The 17,476-nt window shown below is 46.4% G+C and overlaps 1 protein-coding gene across 19 annotated transcripts in view; it reads right to left on the minus strand.

Moving 5' to 3' along the window:
* The window catches only part of LOC101112122 (2'-5'-oligoadenylate synthase 1-like), a 34,695-nt gene that overhangs the window by 4,053 nt on the left and 13,166 nt on the right, over positions 1-17,476 (minus strand). For 4 of the 19 annotated variants that reach the window (XR_003585554.3, XR_009597039.1, XM_027956577.2 and 1 more), the window contains 5 exons: positions 11,439-11,681; positions 9,852-10,128; positions 8,317-8,501; positions 5,666-5,898; positions 4,480-4,633 (listed from right to left, as the gene is read on the minus strand). Coding sequence is in view for 12 of the 19 variants with exons in the window: in XM_027956577.2 (XP_027812378.1) it covers positions 4,480-4,633; positions 5,666-5,898; positions 8,317-8,501; positions 9,852-10,128; positions 11,439-11,681 (1,092 nt within the window). In the remaining 7 variants the exon portion in view is untranslated. Of the gene's footprint in view, positions 1-419; positions 4,634-5,665; positions 5,899-7,371; positions 7,433-8,316; positions 8,502-9,851; positions 10,129-11,438; positions 11,682-11,910; positions 16,683-17,091; positions 17,388-17,476 lie in introns of those variants that run through there. The other 15 variants (XM_042234672.2, XM_042234674.2, XM_060401246.1 and 12 more) reach the window with 11 other exon arrangements.

Genomic DNA, 17,476 nt, shown 5'->3' on the forward strand with positions numbered 1-17,476 from the left:
ACAGGACAGCTCCCATGGAGCGGGGAGCCCCGGAAGGCAGGTAGCACAGCAGACCGCACCCCTGGTGGGGCTGAGGCCCCAGACAAGACGCTGAGCCTCCAGGGAGGCTCAGAGCACTCCACCCTCCCCTCTCCTGCCTTAATCTCAGTTCTCCCCAGTTTTGTTTCCTGGGCAGGAAGTGGCCCAGAATGGGGGGGACTCAGCTGTGGACAATGAGGCATTTATGACTTGGCTCTTTCAGATTTCATGCGAGCATGTCCATCATCCCTTACACGCTCTCTTCTCTGTTGCTGAGTCTCATGAATTTGTGGTTCAACCAGCAGTTCTGAAGTGCACCACCCTCGAGCTTTGCGTCACCTGCTTCTGCCAGCTTTGACCAAATCATCAGAGGTCAGCTGACAAACACTTATCCAAAAAAGTTTTGAAAGGAAATGCTTTATTGTTTCTTGTGGTCATACAGGGATATAGATTTACAGCAACATACAAAAAAATCACAAAATTCAGAGAATTATAAAGCTTACTCATCATACTATAATCCACATACCCACTGAAAACATTGAGGTCTTCATGAAACCAACATTACAAATGAAAGTAAGAAAAACTTGCTAAGTACACTAATATAAATATGGATATCTAGGAATAATATGTGTAAAATGTATGTACTAGCAATACAAAATATATGCACTAGCAATGCAGGGAAAAACTATACAATGTAGTTACAGAGTAATTAAAGAAGACAATTAATGGAAAGAAGTTCCAAGTTGGTGGACTGGAATTCTCAATATTACATGGATGTCATTTTCCCTGAACTAATTTATGGAATTCTAATCAAATGCCTCCCTGTCTTTTGGGTGAAAATTCACCAACTGAGTATAATATTATCATAGAAATAGACAGAGCCAACAGAAGACATTAGTTTGGATAGAACACAGTTTTCTACAAGACACTGAGAATATCAGGATATCATAATTAGTCAAGGTAGTATTAACTCAAGGACACAAAAACTGACCAATGGACCAACACAGGCTCACACACAGAGGACTCCGCATATATGTCTGAGGTGGTTCTGAAGAACAGTGGGAAGGATGGTCCCTTCAGCAAGTGCTGCTGGAATACTTGGCATCCACATAGAAGAACTGGTGCGGGACCCCCAACTCACACCCGTTTGTCTGTGTTTTGATATGACGTTCATAAAGTCATTGCCAAATCCATGTCATGAAGTTTCCCCCCTGTGTTTTCTTCTAGGAGTTTTACAGTTTCAAGTTTTATGTTCAGGTCTTTATCTATCCTGAGTTGATACTTGTGCATGCTGGAAGAAAAGGTGTGATTTTATCCTTTTGCATGGGGATATCCAATGTTCCCAGCTTGATTTATTGAAGAGACTGTCCTTTCTTCATTGTATATGCTTGACAACCTTGCCAAAGAGTAGTTGACTGTGTAAGCAAAGCACTGACAATAAAGCAAAAATAGACAACAGGGAACTAATCCAACTAAGAAGCTTCTGCCCAGCAAATGAAAAAAAAAAAAAAAAGAAACCCAATGAAGTGAAAAGGTAACTGATGGAAAAGAATAGATACATGTATAGCTGACTCACTTAGCTGTGCAGTCAAAGCAACACGCAATGCAAATGAACTATAATTAAAAATGAAAAAAAAAAGTATGAAATGAAAGGGAGAAAAGGTAATGGAAAGGGAGAAAATGACTGCAAACCACAAATCTGATAAGGGGTAAAGTAGCAAAATAATGAGGGCCTTGGACAACTCAATGGCTAAAGGACGAATATCCTAATTATACAATGGGCTAAAGATTGAATTTTTATTTCTCTAAAGAAGCTTTACAAATGGCCAACAGCTATATGAAAAGATGCGCATCGTTATTCTTTTGGCCACACTGTGTAGCTTGCCTGATCTTGGTTGCCCAACCAGGGACTGAACTCTGACCCCGACAGTGAGAGCACCCAGTCCTAACCACTGGATCCCCAGGGAATTCCCATACTCAATATTATGAATCATCTGGGAAATGGAAATCAAAATCATAAGACATCACTTTTACCTGTTAGCATAGCTGTTACATGTGTTAAGAGGACACTCGTGTTGGTGAGCATGTGGAGGGCCTAGAACTCCTGACCACTCTTGCTGAGAACGCACTTTGGTGTCACCACTATGGAAACAGTAGGAGAGTTCCCCAAGAATTACCAATAGTTCTGCCATATGATCCATGTGGCTCTTCAGCTGAGCAGCTATTTCCCAGTTCAATTAATCTGCTAGTGACTGTGGCTTTATGTATAATTCTGAAACACCCTCAGAAAACAATACAAGTGGGCCACCCACATGGTAATTATATGTGATTCCAAGGTGTCCTCTCTGCATGAAGAGATACCTGTGCTAAGGATAACACAGTGGTAACAAAAACCCATTTGGGGTAAAATCCCATTTTCAGAAAGACTCAACATAGACATGGAAATTGAGACAGAAAAGAAAAGGTCCCAAATTTTCGAGACACTTTGGGATTCTTCCTCTTGTTTAAAAACAACCATATTTCTCACTCTCATACTTAAATCAATGACCAAGTATTGTCCTCCCAGGTCCCTAGAAACAGGAGACACAGCCTGTCATCCTGTATCCAGGCCACACGGGAACCCCCAGGGTCTTCCATGAGGCAGACTGACTTAGAGGAAAACAAGGCCAAGACCCTGATGGTCATTTCTCTGGGAAAGGCAGGCGAGGCAGGGAAAGCAGTCTTGGGACGGCAAGTATGAATAATGTAAGAGGGCTGTGGAGAGGAAGGGGTTTCCTGAGTCACCTGGTACCTGGTCCCAAAATGAGTGGGGGAGGGTGGCTTGTGTCTCAGAGTGGCTCTGAGTCTGGGCAGTGGAACAGAGAGGAAATGCTCGACAGGTTTGCATGGGAAAGGCCAACAGGTGAGCTGCTGGCTGTGTCTAGGAAACAGCCAACCCTGGGAGGGCAGTCTCTCCAGGATCAGCAGGGCCCAGATGTCAAAGCATCTGAGAACACAAATGTAGAAAGGATAAACACAGAAGCCCTGGCCAAGGAGCAGGATGAGGGCTGGGACAGGGTGGGGAGAGGGTGAGATGGTGGCTTCGTCTAGGAGCCACCTCGGAGGCAGTGACATTGACTGAGAAGAGGTGACGGCTGAGGACGACCAGGATGGTACCTCGGTACCACAGCTAGCATTTGCTGAAGAGCCCACATCTACCTTGAGGGTGGTGGCAGAGGTGCTTGTGTGGGTCTGGGTCACTCTAAGGAGCAGATGCCAATGTGAGATTAAATGTGGGAGATTGTTTGGGGAAACAGCCAGGTGAGAGACAATGATCAGGGATCTTATAGAAGCTGCGCAAGCTGACAACCCTGATCTAATCTGACTCTGGGTGAAGGCAAGAAGGAAGGACAGTTGGCTCTGCAGTCAAGACAGAGTCCAGCAAGTTCGTGGAGAGTCCTTTCGCCCATGTCCCATGTCGGAGCTTCCCCTGACTCTCAGGAATGGGGCTGCCTGAGTGTCTCTGGCACCCGTGGTTATTGTCTGGGAGCTGCAGGTAGGCAGCGTGGCTTTGGTATCAATGTGGAGATGGATCATGGAGGGCAGTAGCTGGTATGCTCAGCCGAGTATGTTCCCTCCACTGAGGCTCTGCTAGATTCCTTGTCATGGTCCCCAAATGAGTGTGAAAAGTGAAAGTAAGTCGCTCAGTCGGGTCCGACTCTTTGCGACCCAGTGGACTGTAGCCCTCCAGGCTCCTCCCTCCATGGGATTCTCCAGGCAAGAATACTGGAGTGGGTTGCCATTACCTTCCCCAGGGCATCTTCCTGATCCAGGGATCAAACCCAGGTCTCCCGCATTGCAGGCAGACGCTTTAACCTCTGAGCCACCAGGGAAGCCCGTAATGGGCTTCCAAATGGGAACAGAAAAATCCAGTGTATGAAGACACATTGAGAGCAGCGACAAAGAGCAGGAGCTTCACAGCAAGAAGGACCAGGGTTCAACTTCATTCTCTCGTCTCTCACTCACCAGGGGACTCTGAGTGACTGGCCATGTCTCAATGTATTATTATGAGAATCAGAGTAAAACCCATCTCACGGGGATGCCGGAGGCCTCAAAGGAGGAACAGCAATATGGAGAAGCCAAAGGCTGTCTTCCAGCCACTTAGGGGTCCAGTGACTCAGGTGGTAAGAACATCTTGATCTTTTGTGTGTCCTTATGGGAGGTTTTCTGGCATGGACTTTTGTCAATGACACGCTGGTTTGGGTACCAAGGCAGGGTGACAATGTAAGTTGGTAAGCCTGCTGTCTAACCAAGGGATTCATTCTGGGGCAGAGACTGGTGTAATTCTACATTTTCTAGTAACCACAGCGAAAGAATACAGAGACCGAGATGAAATTCCATTTGACTAAGTAGCATTTCTAGAAGTTGTTATCTCAACCTGCCATCAGTATCAGGTCACATGAAGAAATAGGGGGTTCTTACCGGCACCTTCCAGGTGCCTACTGGCTTCCCACTCAACTTCTTACAGCACGAATACTTGAGCCAGACTTTAACCTCCTGTGCCAGCAGCTGCCACCTCTGTGGATCTCCACCAGCCACATTTCCAGTTGGGTCAGCCGGGTCCAGAATCACAGGCCTGGAAACAACAGTCAGAGAGGACAGGTGAGTACATGGGTTTTGTCTGGGGGGGGTTCAAGATCGCGGCAGGGCAAAATACCAGCCTTGGTAGAGTGTTTCCGGGGGCAGCTGGAGGGCCCCATGGACACCTCTCCCTGGCTTGTGACCTGGGTGCCCTGCCCTACAGTGGGCATTGAACACGAGGTGAAGGAGGCTTGCATTTGGGCCTGGAGAGACCTGGTTTCAATCTCACCTCGCTCTTGAGTAGTGCTGTCTCTTTAGGCAGGTCACCTGAATCTCTAGTCCTCAGTATCCTCATATGTGAAATGGACAGATTTGAAAATCCCTACCTCAAAGGATGTTGTATGAGGATCTGGAGAAGCACTTGACAAGCTCCCAACAGTAACTGAAACATAAGAAGGGGTCTATACATGCCAGGTTTAATAACCAAGATTCCACTATTCTATCAGAGTGGTTTTGTCTTATAGCAAGCTGTTTCTTCCTTGAAGCAGTTTTTAATATTGCTATAGCTATTGCTGGCTCCCCTGGTGGCTCAGAGGTTTTAGCGTCTGCCTGCAATGCAGGAGACCTGGGCTCGATCCCTGGGTCAGGAAGATCCCCTGGAGAAGGAAATGGCAACCTGCTCCAGTATTCTTGCCTGGAGAATCCCATGGACAGAGGAGCCTGGTGGGCTACAGTCTACATTATCGCAAAGAGTCGGACACGACTGAGCGACTTCACATTCACTTTCACTTTTCATAGCTACTGCAATTTGAGTCCAATTTTAGCTGTTTCACTCACTTTCTGTACAGTTCGCACAAGCTCTTCTTTTTCCATACCTCTGTGATCTGTGGTTAGCACAGTGCCTGCCTCACAGGGTTCCAGGTTATTATTTCAATCCGACGGCAGGAGTAAGTGCCCAGCATAGTGACTGAGAATAGATGACGATCAATAATTGTGGAAACCTCCCTCTTCCTACATTTCCAGGGTGCCACCGCTGTAATCAGAGCTGCATTTATGTGGGGCTCTAAGCCATGTGCGGATAGAGTACCTGGGTTTTGCAAGTTGTCTCCTCAGGTATTGGCTAATCGTAGGGTTTTCCAAGTCATAATACTTTTTCCAGTAGATGCAGAGGTCCTGATGCTTCAGGATTAACGCCAAAACAGTCCGAAATCCCTGAGCTGTGTTGAATTCTGGTTTGGAGCTTCCTTGTTCCCAGGCATAGATGGTCAGCAGCTCCAGAGCATACTGTGGGGGCAGCTTATGCTCATACTTCATCTTACACTGAGGAGAGGGAACAAATTAGAAACATGAGTTTGTTCAGCTTTTGTGTGGAGAAGAGGTAATGCGTATCCTTAAGCTATTTCAGAAAAGTGAGGATGAGGAGATGATTCCAAACTCATTTTACACGAAAAGCAGAAAAATGCAGCACAAAAAGAAAACAGCAGGCCTGATGATCATAGACGGGAAAATCCTCTACAAGATATATTAGCAAAGCAAATTCACCAACATATTACAAGGTCACACAGCATGATCAAGTTGGATACAGTCCAGTGAGGCGAGGTGGTCAGAATCCACAAATCAATCAAAGAGATACATTTCTATTAACAAAATAAAGGATAAAAACTTATAATTATTTTCTCATATACAGAAAAAAATTGAGAAAATTCAACAACCACTGTCATACAAACTCTTAACAAGGTGGGTATGGAGAGAACATAACTCAATAAAGGCCACATATGACCAGCCTAGAGCTGACATCACCCTCAGTGGTGAAGGCTGAAAACTTTTTCTTTAAAATCAAGAACAAGACACATATGCCCACTCTCCTCACACTTATTCAAGATAGTATTGGAAGTCCATCCATGGCAATCAGGCAAGAAAAGAAACAATATCCATGCAAACTAAAAAGGAAGTTTAACTATTGCTATTTGCAGATGACATGGCACTATACATAGAAAACGCTAGGCACCTCCAAAAAACTATTAGAAATAAAAATGGAATTTAGGAAGATTGCAGGATACAGTGGTAATACATAGAAATGTTTTGTGTTTCTATATATGAGTAACAAACTATCACAATGAGAAAGTTATTTATTACTTTAATCTCAGTTATATTTATTAACTTTACAATATTGTATTGGTTTTGCCATAAATTGACATGAATCAGCCATGGGTGTACATGTGTTCCCCATGCTGAACCCCCCGCCCCCCTCCCTCCCCATCCCATCCCTCTGGGTCATCCCAGTGCACCAGCCCCGGGCACCCTGTCTCATGCATCGAACCTGGACTGGCGATTCATTTCACATGTCATAATTTACAGGTTTCAGTACCATCTCCCAAATCATCCCAGCCTCGCCCTCTCCCACAGAGCCCAAAAGGCTGTTCTAACATCTGTGTCTCTTTTGCTGTCTCGCATACACAGTTGTTGTTACCATCTTTGTAAATTCCATATATATGCGTTAGTATAGTGTACTGGTGGTTTTCGTTCTGGCTTACTTCGCTCTGTATAATAGGCTCCAGTTTCATCCACCTCATTAGAGAAATTTAAAAGCCATCCCATTTACAATTACATTACAATTTTTTTAAAACTAGGAATAAATTTAACCACACTGAAAGACCTATACCTGACTTTGAAGAGAGCAACTGAAGATGACAAAAATAAATGGAAAGAGGTACCATGGAGTTGAGGGGTTAATATTCTTCAAATATGCATCATGGACTTGAGGGGTTAATATTCTTCAAACATGCATCCTACCTGAAGCATCTGTGTGCATGGCCTCAGGGTATGTGATTTAGTGTTGCTGCGCCATGCCACTCTTTTCAAGGGAGAAAATGGGAAGGACAAGAGGTTAATTCATTTGCCCAGATTCAGACAGCTAGGAAGTGAGCAAAGGGGAGTTGGGGCGGGGGTGGGGGGGAGCTGATTAATTCATTGAATAATTGCTTACTGAGAACCTATTATATTCCAGGCACTGTTCTAGGTTCTAGGGCAGCAGCAGTGAATAAAACATGCAGTATCATACTATATATTTATACACTGCATACAAATAAAATAAGCAAATGCCTTCTTTTATGTACATTCTCAGAGGGAAGACAGACAATAAACAAACAAATAAGCTCATGCAAAGGCCCTGAGGCTGAAGTAGAGTTTCCTTCTTGGTGGACCAATGCACAGGAGAGACCTGCCTGGGAGCAGGGGTGAGGGGGTAGTTGATGATGATATTTCATACAGGACAAGGTGTTCGTAAATTGGTGGGGTGTGTGTGTGTGTTTATGAAAAAGATAAGAAAGGCCCATGGTTTGGTCCGGACCAACTGGAAGGATGGAGCTGTCACTGGCTGATATGGGAGAACCGGGAAGAGGAAGATACCTGAGCCCACTGGCAATGTCCCAGACCCCACCCTTCTTCCCCATGTTTTTTCCCCTTCTGACCAGTGTCTACTCCTCCACGTTCCTCCTCTCATCATCTTCCTCCTGGCTCGCTTTCCCTCCTCTCCATCCATCTCTGTCCGGCTCCCGCCTGGATCCCACAACCTTTCTGATTCCTCCCCTCCTCCTTCTTCCTCTCCTCTTTCTTCTCCTCCCCTCATCTCTCCCTGCTCCTTCCCTCCCTCCTCTCACCCCTCCCTCCTCTCCCGGCCTCACTCTCTCCCTTCCCCTCCTCCTCCTCGGCTCTCTGCCCAGATGGGACCGGCCATACCAGTTGGTACCAGTGCTTCACCAGGCGGATGAGGCTCTTCAGCTTGGCCGGACACTCCTTCAGGAAGGCTGTCTGCAGCTCCGTGAAGCAGGGGGAGAACTCGCCTTCTCCGCCCAGTTTCTCGCTCTCTTGGATGAGCTGGACGTAGATTTGAGGGTCAGGTCTGTAACCTTTGGTCAACTGACCTGTTGGGAATGAATTCAAGTTTAAATGTCAGTTCTTTTCTGAGTTTCTTTCTGTCGCCTGAGGGACACAGACTCACTGGCCAAGGGGGGCAATGGGGAGGTCAGCAGTCCAGAGCCAGGAGGCCTGAGGTCCATCCCCGATCTCCCTTCTCCCGCCTCTACCGCCATCACCCATCGTCTCTCACCTGGACTCAGCAGAGGTGGCGGCACCCTCCTCCCTGGATCCTCCACTTCTTGCTTCCCAGGACCTCTGGATATAATCCCAAGTCCTCACAGTGGCCCACGCGGATGGTGAGACCTGTCTCCTCCTTCGTCTTCCCTCCTGCCTCAATCCCTTTGCCACTGACTCCCCTGGTTGCTTCACTTCTCCCAATATGCCACCTTCATTCCTGTCTGTGCACTTGCTGTTTCCTCCTCTGGAACCCCAAGATCTTTGAGTGCTTGGCCTCTTCTCACCCCTCAGGCCTCAGGTCAGAGGTCATCTCCTTTGTCACTGTCTCTAAAGTCCTCTGATTCCCCATTGCTCTCTTGGGTCACCCTATTTCATTTCTGTCGCAGCGAGTTATCATCTCATTCCTGGTGTTCACATGGTCAGGCTGCAGGAGGGAGGCTCTCTGTCTGTCTCCTTTAGGCCATGGAATAGGCCTTGCACCTCCGAGTCGGTGCTCCTGCTCAGTTGCTAAGTCCTGTCCGACTCACTGCGACCCTCTGGGCTGTAGTCTGCCAGGCTCCTCTGTCCATGGGATTTCCCAGGCAGGAATACTGGAGTGGCTTGCCATTTCCTTCTCCAGGGGATCTTCCTGACCCAGAGATCGAACCTGCATCTCCTGCTTGGCAGGTGGATTCTTAACCACTGAGCCGCCAGGGAAGCCCCGCATCTAAGGTTCACAGTGGAAACTGAGCCTCAAAGAATGAATTGCTTCCTGTCCCAGTGCTCCTGCACGTCATCTCAAGATTCCCACCCTCAGTAAAAGTTTGAATGGTTCCCTCATATTTTGCATAGAAAATGAAATTAACATATTGAAGTTATCCTAGACCTAGTTTTTAGAAAGAGATCACACAGTTGGCCAAATGTCAAACTAGTAAGCCTGGCTGGTGTTCTATACAAATATCTTGATCCCCCCCAATTGCACCAATTTGTTGTTTAACTCAGCCACTTCAGTGGCTGAGTGTGACCCTGGGCATTCTTGTCCCAGGAAAGACGCTGGGGTCTCCTCCCACCTGAAGGGATACCTTGGTTATAAAGAGTCTCAAAATGAGAGACATTTCTGCTCAGAGACAAGGAAAGAGAGCGGAAGAAGCCCTGACGTAGGACAAAGACTGTAAGAACTTGTGGCTGGGAGCACTCACCCAGGGCATCAAAGGCGGGCAGGACATCGAACTCCACCGCCTGGTTGGGGGACCTCAGCACAAAGCTGAGAGCGCGGGGATTCTGCTGTTTCTGGACCTCAAACTGCACTTCAAATCTTTCCTCTCTTTGACAGGCTTCCAGCTGTCTCCCGATTTCTTCGATGAATTCTCCTCGGCGCTCAAAGTGTTCCCGAAAACTTGTCAGGTTGGTGAGGAAGACGACGAGGTCAGCATCTGATCGTCCCCTGAGGGTCGTGCCTTTGCCTGAGGAGCCGCCCTAAAACGGTGATAAGAGTGAGTATTGACACATTTCATTGAGAAGAGCCTCCCTAAATGAAATGCTGGGAGCAATCACTAACATTTTGAGTGCTAGCCACTGCTCTGAAGGCATCAGCGGCTGTAACTCCTAGAATGCTCACAAGAACTCTGAGATCTAGCCACTGTTATTGTCTGTTGTCATCTTCTGGATGGGGAAACAGATGCTGAGAGAGATCATGTTATCAGTCAAGTCACACAGCTAGTAGGTGAGAGAGATGCAGTTCACACCCGTTTTCCCCCTGGATCCATGATCTTTACTCCCTGTTGTTTTATGATCTGACATGATTAACACTTAAACCAGCCCATGGCTTAGTTTATTTGACCTGCAAGCCCGTGAGGTCCTGAAAATTCTGGTTAAGGAAACGGAGGCACAGAGAAGTCTAGGTGACTTGCCCAAGATTTCACAGGCAGCAACTGCCATCCGCTTTCAAAACATATACACTTAACCAGCTCGTGACTCTACAGAACTGGTGAAACCTTAGCCTGTCAAAGACTGGTGGATTGTTGATCCAGGTGGGTTTCAGTTTGCCTATTTTAATGCCATAAGACTCTCAAAGTGTGAGCATTTTCTGCTCAGGAAACTGAAGAGAGACCAGAATGAGCCCCAGCTTAAGACAAAGGCTGGAACGCCTTATGACTGGGAGCACTCACCCAGGGCATCAAAGGCAGGCAGGACATTAAACTCCGCCTACAGGTGGAGCTGGGGGGAGCTGAGCCCACAGGTGCGAGCCGGAGCATTCTCTAACTGCTGATTCTGGACCTCTTGTGAGATTTCTTTCTTGGTCAACACACGCATTCACACACAAACACAGTTTCTCTATCTTTCTCTTTTTTAATGGTTGCCTAGTGGGTGTTTCAGAGGTGATTTATATACTTCATCAGGGCATTTGTTAAGTTCGATGCATGAGGCAGGGCACCCAAAGCTGGGGCTCTGGGACAACCCAGAGGGATGGAGTGGGGAGGGAGTGGGAGGGGCTTCAGAATGGCGGGGACACATGGACACCTGTGGCTGATTCACGCTGATGTATGGCAAAAGCTATCGCAATATTGTAATCATCCTCTGATTAAAACAAATAAATTAATTAAAAAAATTTACAGATGGATGCCCTCACCCCAGAAGCTATTTTCACAAGTGTGGATATAGTTTTGGCAGGGATAAATCAGAAACCACCAGCCCTAGAGACCTCAACCTCTTGCTCTCTGTCTGTTTCTGTGGAAAGGCTTGCTCACCAGCCCCCCTTCTCCCCAGTGAGGCAGTTCTGTACTCACCTTCACAACTTTGGACACCCGAACTGGGCGAGGGGCACATAGGAAACACCTCTCCTTCAGGAAAGTGCAGATGGTGTCGATGGCTTGTCTGACCTGCCTGCGGAACTCCGCGTTTGACAGGAGGTGGTCTTCGATGAACTTGTCTAGAGACTTGGCCAGGGTATTTCTGAGCTCCATCATGTCACTGGGGACTGGAGAGCCATAGGCGGCGGAGCTGCTGCCTGAAGCTGCTGGTTTCAGTTCCTTGAAAGGGAGGAATTTTGTCCTGAATCTTTGTTTCTAGTTTGTCTCTCTGCAAATGAAATGCTCCTGCTATCCCACAAACTTGTCAGGTCTCTCAGCTTTTTCCTCCAGAATCCCAGAATTACTCCCTGCCTTTACCAGGCAGACTAGCATGTCTGGTCTGTCTTCAGACTGTACTCTGAAGAGCTGCTTTTAAAGCCACATTAGTACTTCACCCAAGACTACTCACAATTACAGATAGATTTCTGGTTTCCTTTTCCTCTTTTCATTGTGGATGAAATTGTTTTATAGTCTCCTATGATCCTTGCAGCAGTACATGTATATTGCAAACAGAAACAGTCAGAAAAATCCAGAAGCATTGTTTAGTCCACCCCTGATGCTAAACCTCAAAGACTACACCTGGGGACTACTCTGGTGTACTCTTGTGAGATATTCTTCTAGGTTTAGGCACACATACACACAAACATAATTTCTCTCTCTCGCTCTCTTTTTTAATGGTATGAATCTATATGTTTTACTTTTTTCCTAAACTTTAGTTCTTTAGGTTGACAGAAAAATTGTGAGCTGTCCCTAGCTGTGCAGTTTTGAACACGAATGTAACCGGGCATGCCTCTCTGTCTTAATTTGTAAAGAGGACTTTTGACCTGAAAAGTATTCACAACATAAAAGTTGACATATGTTTTATTCGATGGGAATTTTTAGCACTTTAAGCCGGGGAGAGAGCCTCTCAAGTGACCCTGAGAAGACTGCTCCAAGGAGGTGAGGGGAGGAGCCAGGTTGTATAGAAGTTTCGCAACATAGGTCAGGTAGTCTGGACATCAAATGTTTTTGAATAAATTAAAGAAAACCAGATATCCCATTGAGGTGAAAAGGGAAAAAAAAAAAAAAAAAGAGGAATGAGCTTTTTTCTTTCCCTTTCCGGAGAACAAAGAAGATAAAGAGAAGAGTGAGAGGCCTGAACATTCTTAGTTTTTTCACTTTGTCAGTTCAGTGCAGCACGCCAGGCCTCCCTGTCCATCACCAACTCCCGGAGCTTGCTCAAACTCATGTCCATCGAATCGGTGATGCCGTCCAACCATCTCATCCTCTGTCGTCCCCTTCTCCTCCTGCCTTCAATCTTTCCCAGCACCAGGGTCTTTTTTTTCAACTGTAACTGCTCCTGACTGCTCATGTCTGTAAATATGCTTTTCTGCCTCCTCACTCTGTAGGAGCTCCAGCTCACCCCCATTTTCCTTTCTGTGCGGGTGCTCGAGAGTGCTTAGTCAGTGCCAATTCTTTGAGGCCTGGTGGGCTAAATACATCCTGTATCTGGTGTTTACGCTCGCAACACTCTTCCCCTTAAAGTTCTTCTTTTTATATATCGGAAAGACAGCCGCAGAGCTGCCAAACTGCCAGATTCAATTACTGGATTACTGATGCCAGCCTGTGACTGTGTTTGAAATAGTGCAAGAGGAACACGTCAAGATCCTAACACCTTTGTTCCTCATCATTGATTCCTGAACTGGAAGCCCTCATCTTATAAAAGTCCCTGGACCCCTCAAGGTGGGGGGCGCAGTTTTTAAGGCATGAGTTTATGGAGCTCCCCTCTCTGCCGGCTGAGAATTAAAGCCACCTTTCTGTTTCCTCCAAACTCAGTCTCTCTATTTTTTATTTGGCTCTGTGGGGGTGTGAAAGCCAAGATTTTGGCCAGCAACAATCCCAAGTTAAGGCATAGAGTGCTTTTCTCTGTATGGGAAGATGTCAGAGTCGGTGCTCACTGAAATCATTCCTTTGATACGCGCCTCCGCTATCTGGGGCTAATGTTAGGAAGATCCCCTGGAGAAGGGCATGGCTACGCGCTCCTGTGTTCTTGCCTGGAGGATCCCATGGACAGAGGAGCCTGGTGGCTACAGTCTGTGCTGTGCTTAGCTGTTCAGTCATGTCCAATTCTGTGTGACCCCACGGACTACAGCCCACCAGGCTCCTCTGTCCATGGGGATTTTCCAGGGAAGAATACTGGAGTGGGGTACCAAGCCCTCCTCCACGGGATCTTCCCCACTCAGGGATCGAAGCCAGGTCTCCAGGATCTCAGGAGGATCCTTTACCCACTGAGCCCCCAGGAAGCCCCGGTTATCGTCCGTGGGATGAGAGTCAGACCCAGCCGAGCGACAAGCACACCCTTCCTGCTTCCGCATGCTGAGCCGCCTCTCCTCAGGGCTCAGCTTTCCTCCTGGGTCTCCTCAGGGCTCTCCTTTCCTCCTGGGTCTCCTCAGGGCTAACCTTTCCTCCTGGGTCTCCTCAGGGCTCACCTTTCCTCCTGGCTCTCCTCAGGGCTAACCTTTCCTCCTGGGTCTCCTCAGGGCTCACCTTTCCTCCTGGCTCTCCTCAGGGCTCACCTTTCTTCCTGGGTCTCCTCAGGGCTCACCAGCTCACACTGAAGGGCGCAATTGCTGATGACTGTGACAACCTTGTTTACAGATAGCAGTTCAGTTGAGTTCCGTCGGTCAGTCGTGTCCGACTCTTAGTGACCTCATGGACTCAACACACCAGGCTTCCCTGTCCATCACCAACTCCCAGAGCTTACTCAGACTCAAGTCCATCGAGTTGATGATGCCATCCCACCATCTCATCCTCTGGCATCCCCTTCTCCTCCTGCCTTCAATCTTTCCCAGAGTCAGGGTCTTTTCCAATAAGTCGACTCTTCCCATCAGGTGGCCAAAGTATTGGAGCCTCAGCTTCAGTATCAGTCCTTCCAATGAATATTCAGGACTGCTTTCCTTTAGGACGGACTCGTTGGATCTCCTTGCTGTTCAAGAGACTCTCAAGAGTCTTTTCCAACACCACAGTACAAAAGCATCAGTTCTTCCATGCTCAGCGTTCTTTATAGTCCAACTTTCACCGCCATACATGACTATTGGAAAAACCACAGCTTGGACTAGATGGACTTTCGTTGGGAAAGTAATGTCTCTGCTTTTGAATTTGCTGTCTAGGTTGGTCAAAACTTTTCTTCCAAGGAGCAAGTGTCTTTTAATTTCATGTCTGCAGTCACCATCTGCAGTGATTTTGGAGCCCCCCAAAACAAAGTCGCTCACTGTTTCCACTGTTTCCACTCTTTCCCTACCTATTTGCCATGAAGTGATGGGACCAGATGCCTTGATCTTCATTTTCTGAATGTTGAATTTTAAGCCAACTTTTTCACTCTCCTCTTTCACTTTCATCAAGTGGCTCTTTAGTTCTTCTTCACTTTCTGCCATGAGGGTGGTATCATCTGCATATCTGAGTTTATCAATATTTCTCCCAGCGATCTCGATTCCAGCTTGTGCTTCCTCCAGCCCACCATTTCTCATGATGTAATCTGCATAGAAGTTAAATAAGCAGGCTGACAATATACAGCCTTGATGTACTCCTTTCCCTATTTGGAACAAGCCTGTTGATCCATGTCTAGTTCTTACTGTTGCTTCTTGACCTCCATACAGATTTCTCAGGAGGCAGGTCAGGTGGTCTGGTATTCCCATCTCTTTCAGAATTTTCCAGAGTTTGTTGTGATCCACACAGTCAAAGGCTTTGGCATACTCAATAAAGCAGAAGAAGATGTTTTTCTGGAACTCTCTAGCTTTTTCCATGATCCAACAGATGTTGGCAATCTGACCTCTGGTTCCTCTGCCTTTCCTAAATCCAGCTTGAACATCTGGAAGTTCATGGTTCACGTACTGTTGAAGCCTGGCTTGGAGAATTTTGAGCATTACTTTGCTAGCTTGTGAGACGAGTGCAGTTGTGTGGTAGTTTGAACATTCTTTGGCATTACCTTTCTTTGGGACTGGAATGGAAATAGACCTTTTCCAGTCCTGTGGCCACTGCTGAGTTTTCCAAATTTGCTGGCATATTGAGCTGGCATATCATCTTTTAGGATTTGAAATAGCTCCACTGGAACTCCATCACCTCCACTAGCTTTGTTCGTAGTGATGCTTCCTAGGGCGCACTTGACTTCTCATTCCAGGCTGTCTGGCTCTAGGTGAGTGATCACACCATCGTGGTTATCTGGGTCATGAAGATCTTTTTGATCTAGTTGTTCTGTGTATTCTTGTCACCTCTTCTTAGTATCTTCTGCTTCTGTTAGGTCCAGACCATTTCTGTCCTTTATCGAGCCCATCTTTGCATGAAATGTTCCCTTGATATCTCTCATTTTCTTGACGAGATCTCTAGCCTTTCCCATTCAATTGTTTTCCTCTATTTCTTTGCACTGATCACTGAGAAAGGCTTGCTTATCTCTCCCTGCTATTCTTTGGAACTCTGCATTCAGATGCTTCTATCTTTCCTTTTCTCCTTTGCCTTTAGCGTCTCTTTTTTTCTCAGCTATTTCTAAGGCCTCCTCAGAAAACCATTTCGCCTTTTTGATTTCTTTTTCTTAGGGGTGGTCTTGATTCCTGCCTCCTATACAGGGGCATCCATAGTTCTTCAGGCACTCTATCAGATCTAATCCCTTGAATCTATTGGTCACTTCCACTCTATAATCATAGGGATTTGATTTAGGTCATATCTGAATGGTCTAGTGGTTTTCCCTACTTTCTTCAATTTAAGTCTGAATTTGCCAATAAGGAGTTCATGATCTGAGCCACAGTCAGCTCCCAGCCTTGTTTTTGCTGACTGTACAGAGCTTCTCCACCTTTGGCTGCAAAGAAAATAATCCATCGGATTTCGGTATTGACCACCTGGTGATGTCCATGTGTAGAATCTTCTCTTGTGGTGTTGGAGAGGGTGTTTGCTATGATCAGTGAGTTCTCCTGGCAAAATTCTGTTAGCCTTTGTCCTGCTTCATTTTGTATTCCAAGGCCAAATTTTCCTGTTACTCCAGGTATCTCTTGACTTCCTACTTTTGCATTTCATTCCCCTATAATGAAAGGACATCTTTTTCGGGTGTTAGTTCTTGAAGGTCTCATAGGTCTCTACTGATATGGCAGGAAATATTCCATTTCTCAGGAGAAACTTTTTGTTATCACTCTAGGAACTATTTCACAGGATAATCTGAAAGAGGAGACACAAAAGGGGATTGGAAAGGTATCAAACACGAACCAAAATAAAGGGTGATTCTGACTTTAAAAATCTTTTTGGTAGTTTAGTCACTAAGTCATGTCTGACTCTTTGTGACCCCTTGGACTGCAGCCACCAGGCTTCTCTGTCCATGGGATTCTCCAGGCAAGAATACTGGAGTGGGTTACCATTTCCTTCTCTAGGGGATCTCCTGACCCAAGGATTGGCAGGTAGATTCGTTACCTACCTGAGCAGCCCCTCAAAAAATTCTTTATTGCATCTTAAATTGGCTAATGGTCTCAGTTCAGTCACTGAGTCGTGTCTGACTCTTTGCAACCCCATGGCCTGCATCAAACCAGGCCTCCCTGTGCATCACCAACTCCCGCAATTTACTCAAACTCACGTCCATGGAGTTGGTGATGCCATCCAGTCATCTCATCCTTTGTCGTCCCCGTCTCCTCCTGCCCTCAATCTTTCCAAGAATCAGGGTCTTTTCCAATGAATCTCCTCTTCCCATCAGGCGGCCAGAGTATTGGAGCTTCAGCTTCAGTATCAGTCCTTGCAATGAATATTCAGAGTTGATTTCCGTTAGGATTTACTGGTTTGATCTCCATGCAGGCAGTCCAAGGGACTCTCAAGAGTCTTCTCTGGCACCACAATTTGAACCAGGCTGGAGAGATCATTAATAAACACTCTTTGCTGTGAGTAAGATAGTGATGGTAATTATTTATAATCATTATGGCAGGTTTTAATTAAACTTCCTATGTATCAAATCCCAAAAGTACACC

This window comes from Ovis aries, chromosome 17 (genome assembly GCF_016772045.2).
Source record: "Ovis aries strain OAR_USU_Benz2616 breed Rambouillet chromosome 17, ARS-UI_Ramb_v3.0, whole genome shotgun sequence".
Classification (NCBI taxonomy): Eukaryota; Metazoa; Chordata; class Mammalia; order Artiodactyla; family Bovidae; genus Ovis; species Ovis aries.